This window comes from Hordeum vulgare, chromosome 2H (genome assembly GCF_904849725.1).
Source record: "Hordeum vulgare subsp. vulgare chromosome 2H, MorexV3_pseudomolecules_assembly, whole genome shotgun sequence".
NCBI classification, from domain to species: Eukaryota; Viridiplantae; Streptophyta; class Magnoliopsida; order Poales; family Poaceae; genus Hordeum; species Hordeum vulgare.
Genome location: NC_058519.1, coordinates 16383409 through 16397481, shown reverse-complemented (window position 1 = coordinate 16397481; position 14073 = coordinate 16383409). Strand labels below are relative to the sequence as shown.

General features: G+C 45.3%; 1 protein-coding gene across 1 annotated transcript; it reads right to left on the bottom strand.

Moving 5' to 3' along the window:
* Positions 1-12832: 12832 nt before the first annotated feature.
* Positions 12833-13651, bottom strand: LOC123429219 (probable protein phosphatase 2C 60). The gene is given in 3 exon segments (XM_045113276.1): positions 12833-12939; positions 12942-13121; positions 13333-13651. Coding segments are annotated over 3 exon segments (606 nt in total).
* Between the last annotated feature and the right edge of the window lie 422 nt (positions 13652-14073).

Sequence of the window (14073 nt, the reverse complement as noted above, 5' to 3'; positions counted from 1 at the left end):
GGGAATATCCGAGTTTACAAGTAGCACCTGCCTATGAACATTACTAAGCATGCACATCAAACACCTAACAAGCATGCACACTACTATCCTTCCTATGAACAGTACTGCACAAGAAGGGATCAAATCCAATCAATTCGATTTGATTGGAATCGAATCAAATCAAATCGAGTTGAATCCAACCAATGCTAATGCTAAAAACCCTAATCTACACATCTACGAGCACATAGGGGATTTCATTTTTCCCGGAGTAGATGGAGCGTACGCCGACCAAGGAGAAAACCCCGACAGGAAGGAGATGGCTAGTGAATAGGAGGAGGAGCCTCCAGTGCTGACGGTCATCGACATTGGTGCTATGCTCGTGGCCACGCGCACTATCGAGGTGTAGGGCGCAAATGTCCATGGAGGAAAACCTCGGATGAGGGTCAAAAACCCCACCAATAGGGTTCCGACCAACGGCGCAGTGGCTCCTCCCTTGGGCGGCGCCACCGAACCTAGTACCACGAGATCCGGAAACGGCGGTGGAGCCGGAGTGTCCATGACCGCATTGGCTGGACGTGGTGGATTGGTGTAGAGCGGAGACGACGCCCGCAGAGCCCACATCAGGTCCACCCCAGAGTTCGCCAAGACGACAACCCACCGCTCATGGATGCGGTTCTAGTCGACACTAATGGGGGTCAACGAACGACACGATGACGGATTTCTCATCGGAGGAGAGGAGAGCAACAAGCGGTGAGAAGAGTGAGAGGGAGTGGTGTGAATGGAGGAGTGGACACTGACACGATAGGGAGATGGAGTTATGAAACGCCCCGTCCATCTCCTGCGATCCCCGAGGCATACAACAAAGTGCCACACGCGACCGCGCTTAGACTGGCTGGGAAAAAACTACCGATTCAGCAATAGCTCGCGCGCGAAACTCGGGACTGCTTTAAGTTCCGTGCGGGCCGATACGTGGATGCAACTCTGGTACCAAACATCTTATATTTGTCCCGCGGGGGTCTGGTTGGTCTAAATGCGAGCAACTAAACACGTCCTGATTGTCCGGAGCCGCACATTCGTCATTCACATATACAATCTAGTTACCATCGAGGAAAAAAACATACACATATTTACATGCTCGATGGAAATGCACAACTACATTTACGTCATTTGTTTCTTGTCTCAATATAAAATCGACAAATAAATTCATGTATTACGAAACAATCTAGAGGAAAAAGAAAAAAATGTTAATAAAACAATATAAAAAATAATGCTGGCATCACTTGACTTAGACATAACCAAGTCTGAGTTGACCGGGATATTAGCCGCACCAAATTTGAAAAGCATGCGAAATATGCACAAATTATCAAATCTCATGAATAAGATTATCCCCTCATTTCGCTCATTCGTGGGAACATTTGAATGCAAAAAAAATCCTTGCCTTGAATAGGAATGATGATCATGATTAACTTTTTGGGATCATGTGAAAGAAATCCAAATTACCTACTAAATCTACATATCAGTTGCTAGAATGATATTGTTGGGGGAATTACAATTGGATTTCTAAAGTTAACCTTCCTCTTAAGAGCATATCCACATGCAATGGACAAATCAATGATTCAAACATGATTCACGATAAGTAGTTCAATAATCCATACATAGTTGATAAAACAAACGAATCCAACATTTCGTGCACATGTTGATGTCTTTGCGCATTCCTATGGTCCATTCCTTGACATTGTCATCTATGAGGCTAGTGTCGTCCAACATGATCTAGGAATCCTCAATGATCCTCGATAGCCTCATCTTCTTTCTTTGAATCTCAATGCTCTCCACACCTTCATCTTCTCAAGCTACACCCTACCTCTCAAATATCAACCTCTCCCTACCCTCTATTCTGAAACTCCATCCACTCCATTTAGACATTAGAGTAGGGCTTGTATGTTTTCCCCTTCTCCTCCTCCTTGATGACACTACAAGAAATATGCTAACTTGCGACCATCAATATTGGTCACCAAATGGTCATTGTTTTTCATATATGACCTTTTTATGACCAAAAACAGTTGGTCAAAAGCTGAGCGTCTTTAATGGAAATTAACGACCTTTCTTCTGGATTGGTCGTAGATGTTTACGAACAAAAAAGGTTGTAGGTTCTACGACCAATCATTTTGGTCGTTGTAAGTCTGCCCACACCATGTCAAATCCAAGGCAAGCTGACCTCGCAAAATTACAACCAATTGGATTGGTCGTTGATAAGAATCGGCCCGGTCCAATTCGACAATTTAGTTGTGCCAAGCCCAACAGTTCATCCTTTTTACATTTTTTTCTGTCAATTTTGTGTGAGCTTCATGGGCCAAGCCCAACATTATAGCCTTTTGTATTGTTGGGATGTGGCCTCTTTGTCTAAACAATTTCATTTTCTTTTTTAATTAAATGGGTACCAGTTGTTAGGTTCTCCTAACTGGGTCCCGTTTGTCATGTTCTGGTAAGTGGGTCCCATCTATCAGGCTCATATTCTTCATGTTTCAACCAGTATTTAAATTGGCACAGACAAAAAACACTATCAAGGGAAACCAAATAAACCAGTACTTCAAAGAAGAGCAACCACATCATGTAATACAATGGAAATCACAGTAACGAGCTCACCTCTACAAGTGTAATACAATACTGCTTTACAAGTTCTACAAGCTCCTTCCATAGCGATCACAAACTAGGAAGCTGCTACTGTCATGAACAACATGACGGACTCGCTGCACTACCATAGTGAGGGCTGGGAACAAACAAAACAGCAACATGTTGCACGACCATAGTTCGAGGAACAATATGCTAGACTCACTTGACAACCATAGTCAGGGCCGGGAACAAACAAAACAACAACATGGCTTCCTCTGTCACCTGGTTACCTGAATCAGAGAAGAATAAAAAAAACTGGAGCAAATATATTATGAACAGACCATTCAAGAAAAGGACATTTATTCTACCTTCACCTACAAGACATCCAAGGCAGTTATAGAAGTGCTAATAGGAGCTGTCTAGAAAGCTGTGTAACATAATATTACAGGAACAGAAGTAGGAATACATCAAAACCACTATATAAATATTAAATGTAGCTTTCATTCTTACAAAGGTTAAGAAACATAGGTATGCAATCATGACAAGTAAAGGAAACAAACAAATGATGAACTAGTTAATTGACACATAGTGGCAACTGGGATTTGCTAGAATGTAAAAAAAAGATATCCATAATGATCTACATAATCAAAGAGAAGCATGGCAAAATCGACAGAGAATAGAAAGCTTCAGGAGGTGCTCCAGTATTTGTAGTACACCGCCATGTATCTGATGGGGAACGTCGCATGGGAAACAAAAATTTTCCTACGCGCACGAAGACCTATCATGGTGATGTCCATCTACGAGAGGGGATGAGAGATCTACGTACCCTTGTAGATCGTACAGCAGAAGCGTTTAGAGAACGCGGTTGATGTAGTGGAACGTCCTCACGTCCCTCGATCCGCCCCGCGAACAATCCCGCGATCAGTCCCACGATCTAGTACCGAACGGACGGCACCTCCGCGTTCAGCACACGTACAGCTCGACGATGATCTCGGCCTTCTTGATCTAGCAAGAGAGACGGAGAGGTAGAAGAGTTCTCCGGCAGTGTGACGGCGCTCCGGAGGTTGGTGATGATCTTGTCTCAGCAGGGCTCCGCCCGAGCTCCGCAGAAACACGATCTAGAGGAAAAACTATGGAGGTATGTGGTCGGGCAGCCGTGAGAAAGTCGTCTCAAATCTGCCCTAAAAGCCCCATATATATAGGAGGAGGGAGGGGGACCTTGCCTTGGGGTCCAAGGGAACCCCAAGGGGTCGACCGAGCCAGGGGGGAGGACTCTCCCCCCCCCCAAACCGAGTCCTACTTGGTTTGGTGGGAGGGAGTCCTTCCCCCTTCCCACTTCTTCCTCCTTTTTTTTTCTTCCTTTGATTTTTCTTCCTTGGCGCATAGGATTTGGTGGGCTGTCCCACCAGCCCACTAAGGGCTGGTGTGACCCCCACAAATACCTATGGGCTTCCCCGGAGTGGGTTGCCCCCTTCCGGTGAACCCCCGGAACCCATTCGTCATTCCCGGTACATTCCCGGTAACTCCGAAAACCTTCCGGTAATCAAATGAGGTCATCCTATATATCAATCTTCGTTTCCGGACCATTCCGGAAACCCTCGTGACGTCCGTGATCTCATCCGGGACTCCGAACAACATTCGGTAACCAACCATATAACTCAAATACGCATAAAACAACGTCGAACCTTAAGTGTGCAGACCCTGCGGGTTTGAGAACTATGTAGACATGACCCGAGAGACTCCTCGGTCAATATCCAATAGCGGGACCTGGATGCCCATATTGGATCCTACATATTCTACGAAGATCTTATCGTTTGAACCTCAGTGCCAAGGATTCGTATAATCCCGTATGTCATTCCCTTTGTCCTTCGGTATGTTACTTGCCCGAGATTCGATCGTCAGTATCCGCATACCTATTTCAATCTCGTTTACCGGCAAGTCTCTTTACTCGTTCCGTAATACAAGATCCCGCAACTTACACTAAGTTACATTGCTTGCAAGGCTTGTGTATGATGTTGTATTACCGAGTGGGCCCCGAGATACCTCTCCGTCACACGGAGTGACAAATCCCAGTCTTGATCCATACTAACTCAACTAACACCTTCGGAGATACCTGTAGAGCATCTTTATAGTCACCCAGTTACGTTGCGACGTTTGATACACACAAAGCATTCCTCCGGTGTCAGTGAGTTATATGATCTCATGGTCACAGGAATAAATACTTGACACGCAGAAAACAGTAGCAACAAAATGACACGATCAACATGCTACGTCTATTAGTTTGGGTCTAGTCCATCACGTGATTCTCCCAATGACGTGATCCAGTTATCAAGCAACAACACCTTGTTCATAATCAGAAGACACTGACTATCATCGATCAACTGGCTAGCCAACTAGAGGCATGCTAGGGACGGTGTTTCGTCTATGTATCCACACATGTAAATGAGTCTTCATTCAATACAATTATAGCATGGATAATAAACTATTATCTTGATACAGGAATTATAATAATAACTATACATTTATTATTGCCTCTAGGGCATAATTCCAACAGTCTCCCACTTGCACTAGAGTCAATAATCTAGCCCTCACATCACCATGTGAATTACATTGTAATAAATCTAACACACATACAGTTCTGGTGTCGATCATGTTTTGGCCGTGGAAGAGGTTTAGTCAGCGGGTCTGCTACATTCAGATCCGTGTGCACTTTGCATATATTTACGTCCTCCTCGACGTAGTCGCGGATGAGGTTGAAGCGTCGTTTGATGTGTCTGGTCTTCTTGTGAAACTTTGGTTCCTTTGCTAAGGCAATGGCACGAGTGTTGTCACAGAACAAGGTTATTGGATCCAGTGCACTTGGCACCACTCCAAGATCCGTCATGAACTGCTTCATCCAGACACCCTCCTTAGCCGCCTCCGAGGCAGCCATGTACTCTGCTTCACATGTAGAATCTGCTACGACGCTTTGCTTGGAACTGCACCAGCTTACTGCACCCCCATTAAGAATAAATACGTATCCGGTTTGCGACTTAGAGTCGTCCGGATCTGTGTCAAAGCTTGCATCGACGTAACCTTTTACGGCGAGCTCTTCGTCACCTCCATACACGAGAAACATCTCCTTAGTCCTTTTCAGGTACTTCAGGATATTCTTGACCGCCGTCCAGTGATCCACTCCTGGATTACTCTGGAACCTACCTGCCATACTTATGGCCAGGCTAACATCCGGTCTAGTGCACAGCATCGCATACATGATAGAGCCTATGGCTGAAGCATAGGGGACGGAGCGCATATGCTCTCTATCTTCATCAGTTGCTGGGCACTGAGTCTTACTCAATCTCGTACCTTGTAACACTGGCAAGAACCCTTTCTTGGACTGTTCCATTTTGAACCTCTTCAAAACTTTATCAAGGTATGTGCTTTGTGAAAGTCCTATCAGGCATTTTGATCTACCCCTATAGATCTTAATGCCTAGAATCTAAGCAGCTTCTCCTAGGTCCTTCATAGAGAAACTTTTATTCAAGTAACCTTTTATGCTCTCCAAAAGCTCTACGTTGTTTCCAATCAGTAATATGTCATCCACATATAATATTAGAAATGCCACAGAGCTCCCACTCACTTTCTTGTAAATACAAGATTCTCCAACCACTTGTATAAACCCAAATGCTTTGATCACCTCATCAAAGCGTTTGTTCCAACTCCGAGATGCTTGCACCAGTCCATAAATGGATCGCTGGAGCTTGCATACCTTGTCAGCATTTTTAGGATCGACAAAACCTTTGGGTTGTATCATATACAACTCTTCCTTAAGGAAACCGTTAAGGAACGCCGTTTTGACATCCATCTGCCAGATTTCATAATCGAAAAATGCAGCTATTGCTAACATGATTCTGACGGACTTAAGCATCGCTACGGGAGAGAAAGTCTCATCGTAGTCAATTCCTGGAACTTGTGAAAAACCCTTTGCCACAAGTCGAGCTTTATAAACGGTTACATTACCGTCAGTGTCCGTCTTCTTCTTAAAGATCCATTTGTTCTGAATAGCCTTGCGGCCCTCAGGCAGCATCTCCAAAGTCCACACTTTGTTCTCATACATGGATCCTATCTCGGATTTCATGGCTTCTAGCCATTTGTTGGAATCTGGGCCCACCATTGCTTCTTCATAATTTGCAGGTTCATTGTTGTCTAACAACATGATTGATAAGACGGGATTACTGTACCACTCTGGAGCAGCGCGTGATCTCGTCGACCTGCGTGGTTCAACAGAAACTTGAACTGGAGTTTCATGATCATCATCATTAACTTCCTCCTCAACCGGCGTCGCAATGACAGAGGTTTCCCCTTGCCGTGCGCCACCATCCAGAGGGATGAGAGGTTCGATAACCTCGTCAAGTTCTATCTTCCTCCCACTCAATTCTCTCGAGAGAAACTCCTTCTCGAGAAAAGTTCCATTCTTAGCAACAAACACTTTGCCCTCGGATTTGAGATAGAAGGTATACCCAACTGTCTCTTTTGGGTAACCTATGAAGACGCATTTTTCCGCTTTGGGTTCCAGCTTTTCAGGCTGAAGCTTTTGACATAAGCATCACATCCCCAAACTTTAAGAAACGACAACTTTGGCCTTTTGCCATACCACAGTTCGTATGGTGTCGTCTCAACGGATTTCGATGGTGCCCTATTTAAAGTGAATGCAGCTGTTTCTAATGCATAACCCCAAAATGATAACGGCAAATCAGTAAGAGACATCATAGATCGCACCATTTCTAACAAAGTACGATTACGACGTTCGGACACACCATTACGCTGTGGTGTTCCAGGCGGTGTTAACTGCGAAACAATTCCACATTGTTTTAAGTGAGTACCAAACTCGAAACTCAGATATTCACCCCCACGATCAGACCGTAGGAACTTGATCTTCTTGTTACGATGATTTTCCACTTCACTCTGAAATTGCTTGAACTTTTCAAATGTTTCAGACTTGTGCTTCATCAAGTAGACATAACCATATCTACTTAAATCGTCAGTGATGGTGAGAAAGTAACGATATCCGCCGCGTGCCTCCACGCTCATTGGACCACACACATCGGTATGTATGATTTCCAACAAGTCACTTGCACGCTCCATTGTTCCGGAGAACGGAGTCTTAGTCATCTTGCCCATGAGGCATGGTTCGCACGTGTCAAGTGACTCCAAAAGTCCATCAGCATGGAGTTTCTTCATGCGCTTTACACCAATATGACCCAAGAGGCAGTGCCATAAAAATATGGAGCTATCATTGTTTACTCTAACTCTTTTGGTCTCAATGTTATGTATATGCGTATCTCTATCAAGATTCAATATGAACAATCCTCTCACATTCGGTGCATGACCATAAAAGATGTTACTCATAGAAATAGAACAACCATTATTCTCAGACTTAAAAGAGTAACCGTCTCGCAATAAACAAGATCCAGATATAATGTTCATGCTCAACGCAGGCACTAAATAACAATGATTTAAGTTCATCACTAATCCCGATGGTAGTTGAAGTGACACTGTGCCGACGGCGATTGCATCAACCTTGGAACCGTTTCCTACGCGCATCGTCACTTCGTCTTTCGCCAGCCTTCGTCTATTCCGCAGTTCCTGCTTCGAGTTGCAAATGTGAGCAACAGAACCGGTATCGAATACCCAGGCACTACTACGAGAGCTGGTTAAGTACACATCAATAACATGTATATCAAATATACCTGATTTTTCTTTGCCCGCCTTCTTATCTGCCTGATACTTGGGGCAATTGCGCTTCCAGTGACCCATACCCTTGCAATAGAAGCACTCTGTTTCAGGCTTAGGTCCAGCCTTGGGTTTCTTCGGCGGATTGGCAACAGGCTTGCCGCTCTTCTTCGAATTGCCCTTCTTGCCTTTGCCGTTTCTCTTGAAACTAGTGGTCTTGCTCACCATCAACACTTGATGCTCTTTACGGAGTTCAGACTCTGCGACTTTCAGCATCGCAAACAACTCGCCGGGAGACTTGTTCATCCCTTGCATGTTGTAGTTCAACACAAAGCCTTTATAGCTTGGCGGCAGTGATTGGAGGATTCTGTCAGTGATAGCTTCTTGCGGGAGTTCAATCCCCAGTTCAGCTAGACGGTTTGAGTACCCAGACATTTTGAGCACATGTTCACTGACAGACGAGTTTTCCTCCATCTTGCAAGCATAGAATTTATCGGAGGTCTCATACCTCTCGATCCGGGCGTTCTTCTGAAAGATGAACTTCAACTCCTGGAACATCTCAAATGCTCCATGACGCTCAAAGCGACGTTGAAGTCCCGGTTCTAAGCCATACAAGACTGCACATTGAACTATTGAGTAGTCCTCCTTACGCGCTAACCAAGCGTTCTTAACATCCTGATCAGCCGTAGCGGGTGGTTCATCTCCTAGCGCAGCATTAAGGACATAATCCTTCTTTCCAGCTTGTAAGATTAGCTTAAGATTACGAGCCCAGTCTACAAAGTTGCTTCCATCATCTTTCAACTTAGCTTTCTCTAGGAACGTATTAAAATTGAGGATGACACTTGCGTGAGCCATGATCTACAACACAAATATATTCAAAGTGGACTTAGACTATGTTCAAGATAATTAGAGTTCAACTTAATCAAATTACATGCTAAACTCCCACTCAAAAAGTACATCTCTCTAGTCATTTGAGTGGTTCATGATCCACCTACACTATCCCAAGTCCGATCATCACGTGAGTCGGGAGTAGTTTCAGTGGTAAGCATCCCTATGCTAATCATATCATCTATATGATTCATGATCGACCTTTCGGTCTCATGTGTTCCGAGGCCATGTCTGCACATGCTAGGCTCGTCAAGCTTAACCCGAGTGTTCCGCGTGCGCAACTGTTTTGCACCCGTTGTATGTGAACGTTGAGTCTATCACACCCGATCATCACGTGGTGTCTCGAAACGACGAACTGTAGCAACGGTGCACAGTCGGGGAGAACACAATTTCGTCTTGAAATTTTAGTGAGAGATCACCTCATAATGCTACCGTCGTTCTAAGCAAAATAAGGTGCATAAAAGGATTAACATCACATGCAATTCATAAGTGACATGATATGGCCATCATCACGTGCTTCTTGATCTCCATCACCAAAGCACCGGCACGATCTTCTTGTCACCGGCACCACACCATGATCTCCATCATCATGATCTCCATCAACGTGTCGCCATCGGGGCTGTCGTGCTACTTATGCTATCACTACTAAAGCTACATCCTAGCAAAATAGTAAACGCATCTGCAAGCACATATGTTAGTATAAAGACAACCCTATGGCTCCTGCCGGTTGTCATACCATCGACGTGCAAGTCGATATTTCTATTACAACATGATCATCTCATACATCCAATATATCACATCACATCGTTTGGCCATATCAGATCACAATCATACCCTGCAAAAACAAGTTAGACGTCCTCTAATTTTGTTGTTGCATGTTTTACGTGGTGACCAAGGGTATCTAGTAGGATCGCATCTTACTTACGCAAACACCACAACGGAGATATATGAGTTGCTATTTAACCTCATCCAAGGACCTCCTCGGCCAAATCCGATTCAACTAAAGTTGGAGAAACCGTCACTTGCCAGTCATCTTTGAGCAAAGGGGGTTACTCGTAACGATGAAACCAGTCTCTCGTAAGCGTACGAGTAATGTCGGTCCAAGCCGCTTCAATCCAACAATACCGCGGAATCAAGAAAAGACTAAGGAGGGCAGCAAAACGCACATCACCGCCCACAAAACCTTTTGTGTTCTACTCGAGAAGACATCTACGCATGAACCTAGCTCATGATGCCACTGATGGGGAACGTCGCATGGGAAACAAAAATTTTCCTACGCGCATGAAGACCTACCATGGTGATGTCCATCTACGAGAGGGGATGAGAGATCTACGTACCCTTGTAGATCGTACAGCAGAAGCGTTTAGAGAACGCGGTTGATGTAGTGGAACGTCCTCACGTCCCTCGATCCGCCCCGCGAACAATCCCGCGATCAGTCCCACGATCTAGTACCGAACGGACGGCACCTCCGCGTTCAGCACACGTACAGCTCGACGATGATCTCGGCCTTCTTGATCCAGCAAGAGAGACGGAGAGGTAGAAGAGTTCTCCGGCAGCGTGACGGCGCTCCGGAGGTTGGTGATGATCTTGTCTCAGCAGGGCTCCGCCCGAGCTCCGCAGAAACACGATCTAGAGGAAAAACTATGGAGGTATGTGGTCGGGCAGCCGTGAGAAAGTCGTCTCAAATCTGCCCTAAAAGCCCCATATATATAGGAGGAGGGAGGGGGACCTTGCCTTGGGGTCCAAGGGAACCCCAAGGGGTCGACCGAGCCAGGGGGGAGGACTCTCCCCCCCCCCCCAAACCGAGTCCTACTTGGTTTGGTGGGAGGGACTCCTTCCCCCTTCCCACTTCTTCCTCCTTTTTTTTTCTTCCTTTGATTTTTCTTCCTTGGCGCATAGGATTTGGTGGGCTGTCCCACCAGCCCACTAAGGGCTGGTGTGACCCCCACAAATACCTATGGGCTTCCCCGGAGTGGGTTGCCCCCTTCCGGTGAACCCCCGGAACCCATTCGTCATTCCCGGTACATTCCCGGTAACTCCGAAAACCTTCCGGTAATCAAATGAGGTCATCCTATATATCAATCTTCGTTTCCGGACCATTCCGGAAACCCTCGTGATGTCCGTGATCTCATCCGGGACTCCGAACAACATTCGGTAACCAACCATATAACTCAAATACGCATAAAACAACGTCGAACCTTAAGTGTGCAGACCCTGCGGGTTCGAGAACTATGTAGACATGACCCGAGAGACTCCTCGGTCAATATCCAATAGCGGGACCTGGATGCCCATATTGGATCCTACATATTCTATGAAGATCTTATCGTTTGAACCTCAGTGCCAAGGATTCGTATAATCCCGTATGTCATTCCCTTTGTCCTTCGGTATGTTACTTGCCCGAGATTCGATCGTCAGTATCCGCATACCTATTTCAATCTCGTTTACCGGCAAGTCTCTTTACTCGTTCCGTAATACAAGATCCCGCAACTTACACTAAGTTACATTGCTTGCAAGGCTTGTGTATGATGTTGTATTACCGAGTGGGCCCCGAGATACCTCTCCGTCACACGGAGTGACAAATCCCAGTCTTGATCCATACTAACTCAACTAACACCTTCGGAGATACCTGTAGAGCATCTTTATAGTCACCCAGTTACGTTGCGACGTTTGATACACACAAAGCATTCCTCCGGTGTCAGTGAGTTATATGATCTCATGGTCACAGGAATAAATACTTGACACGCAGAAAACAGTAGCAACAAAATGACACGATCAACATGCTACGTCTATTAGTTTGGGTCTAGTCCATCACGTGATTCTCCCAATGACGTGATCCAGTTATCAAGCAACAACACCTTGTTCATAATCAGAAGACACTGACTATCATCGATCAACTGGCTAGCCAACTAGAGGCATGCTAGGGACGGTGTTTCGTCTATGTATCCACACATGTAAATGAGTCTTCATTCAATACAATTATAGCATGGATAATAAACTATTATCTTGATACAGGAATTATAATAATAACTACACATTTATTATTGCCTCTAGGGCATAATTCCAGCAGTATCGGGCCCCTTCGAGTTGATCGCTCGATCGAAATGTTAGGGGCAGAGAGTTGCACTTTGGAGGAGACGGCGGGTGCGCTTGAGTGTATATAAATATACCGCTAGCTATAGCACCTCCTAAACCTCCTAAGATATAAATTCTGGAGTATAATTAGTCCAACCTGAACTCAGACACAAAAACAAAACGGTATATTACTTGAACTTTGAGATGGACGTGGACTAGTACTCGTACACGGTTGGCTACAACTTCTAGGCAGACGATACAAAACAAAAGCTAGTGAACACAATTCATGTAAAAAACTAAAAATTAAACCTCAAACTACCTAAGATTGTTTCAGAATATTCTGTACAAAGAAAATGCAAACAAGCAAACTTAATATCTTTTCGGTATTTTCGCTTTATTGGAGGAATTTAAGCACTCACACAAGCAGGAGTCAATGACACAATAACTAGCCAACATGTAAGATAATAAACAAAGAATAAATACACAAGGGTGGACAAACATATATGCTAGCAGACCATTAATTCACTGATGAAATCAAACATATCAACTATTTTCCAAAGCAACTAGATCCTTAATCCCTTACGGCCTCGACGCTCGCGTTATGCTCGGACGAGAGCTGAACGGCCTTAATGTCTTTGATGCCCCTTTCGAGTCTCCGGAGGATAGCACGAGAATCATGGGGTTTGCTATGTATAGGACCCCTTAGTTGATGATTCCAACCAAACAACATGTACCGACCGAGGCAATCTGCGGTTTGATGAGCCACTGCTTCCTCACAAGGTTGAGAAACCCTTCCTCTGTGGCAGCGTAGGATCTGTGTATCACATCGGATGAGATGGTTTGTCGTTCCATCGCAAACTATGCATCGAAGCAATCATCAATCAGGTGTGAGTACCAATCAAACTAACTAATTGACAGTACGAGTCCATGAAACTAGAGTCGAGGGAACCAACAAATAGGATGAGCTACCATCACATTCGAAGCTAGGGCGATTTCATCATGTAACTACTGACTCAGCAACATAAGATCTTTATGTGAATCCCCTTGAGCATGGTGATGAACACTACTTACTCTTTAGGTGGTGGAAGAGGTTGTCGGCGATGAAGCGGGCGGTCTCGGGCCCGCCGTGTCCGTTGTAGATGCCGACGAAGGTGTTGTAAGGCCCGTCGGTGGCGATGAGGGGGCCGGCCTCGAGCGGGCTGGCATCCTCGAGCAGCTGGTTGGCCTGCACGACGACCATGGAGAAGTCGCCGCATGCGTGCCTCCCAGCAGCCCTGTACCAGAGGAGGCCCTCCCTGGTGCCACCCCGGGCGGAGACAACCTGCGTGCCGTCGGGCAACGAGGGCTTGAAGCAGGGGCGCACGATGCGCATCATGGTCTGGCCCATCATGCTATGGATCGATGTCGGGGATCGGCAGGGGGCCGACGAGATCCAGCAAGAAGGGATGGGTTTGAACCGAGCGAGAATCAACCTAGTGCTTGTTGGAAATATGCCCTAGAGGCAATAATAAATTGGTTATTTTTATATTTCCTTGTTCATGATAATCGTTTATTATCCACGCTAGAATTGATTTGATTGGAAACTCAAATACATTTGTGGATACATAGACAACACACTGTCCCTAGTGAGCCTCTAGTTGACTAGCTCGTTGATCAAAGATGGTCAAGGTTTCCTGGCCATAGGAAAGTGTTGTCACTAGATAATGGGATCACATCATTAGGAGAATGATGTGATGGACAAGACCCAAACTATAAACGTAGCATATGATCGTGTTAGTTTATTGCTACTGTTTTTTGCATGTCAATGTATCT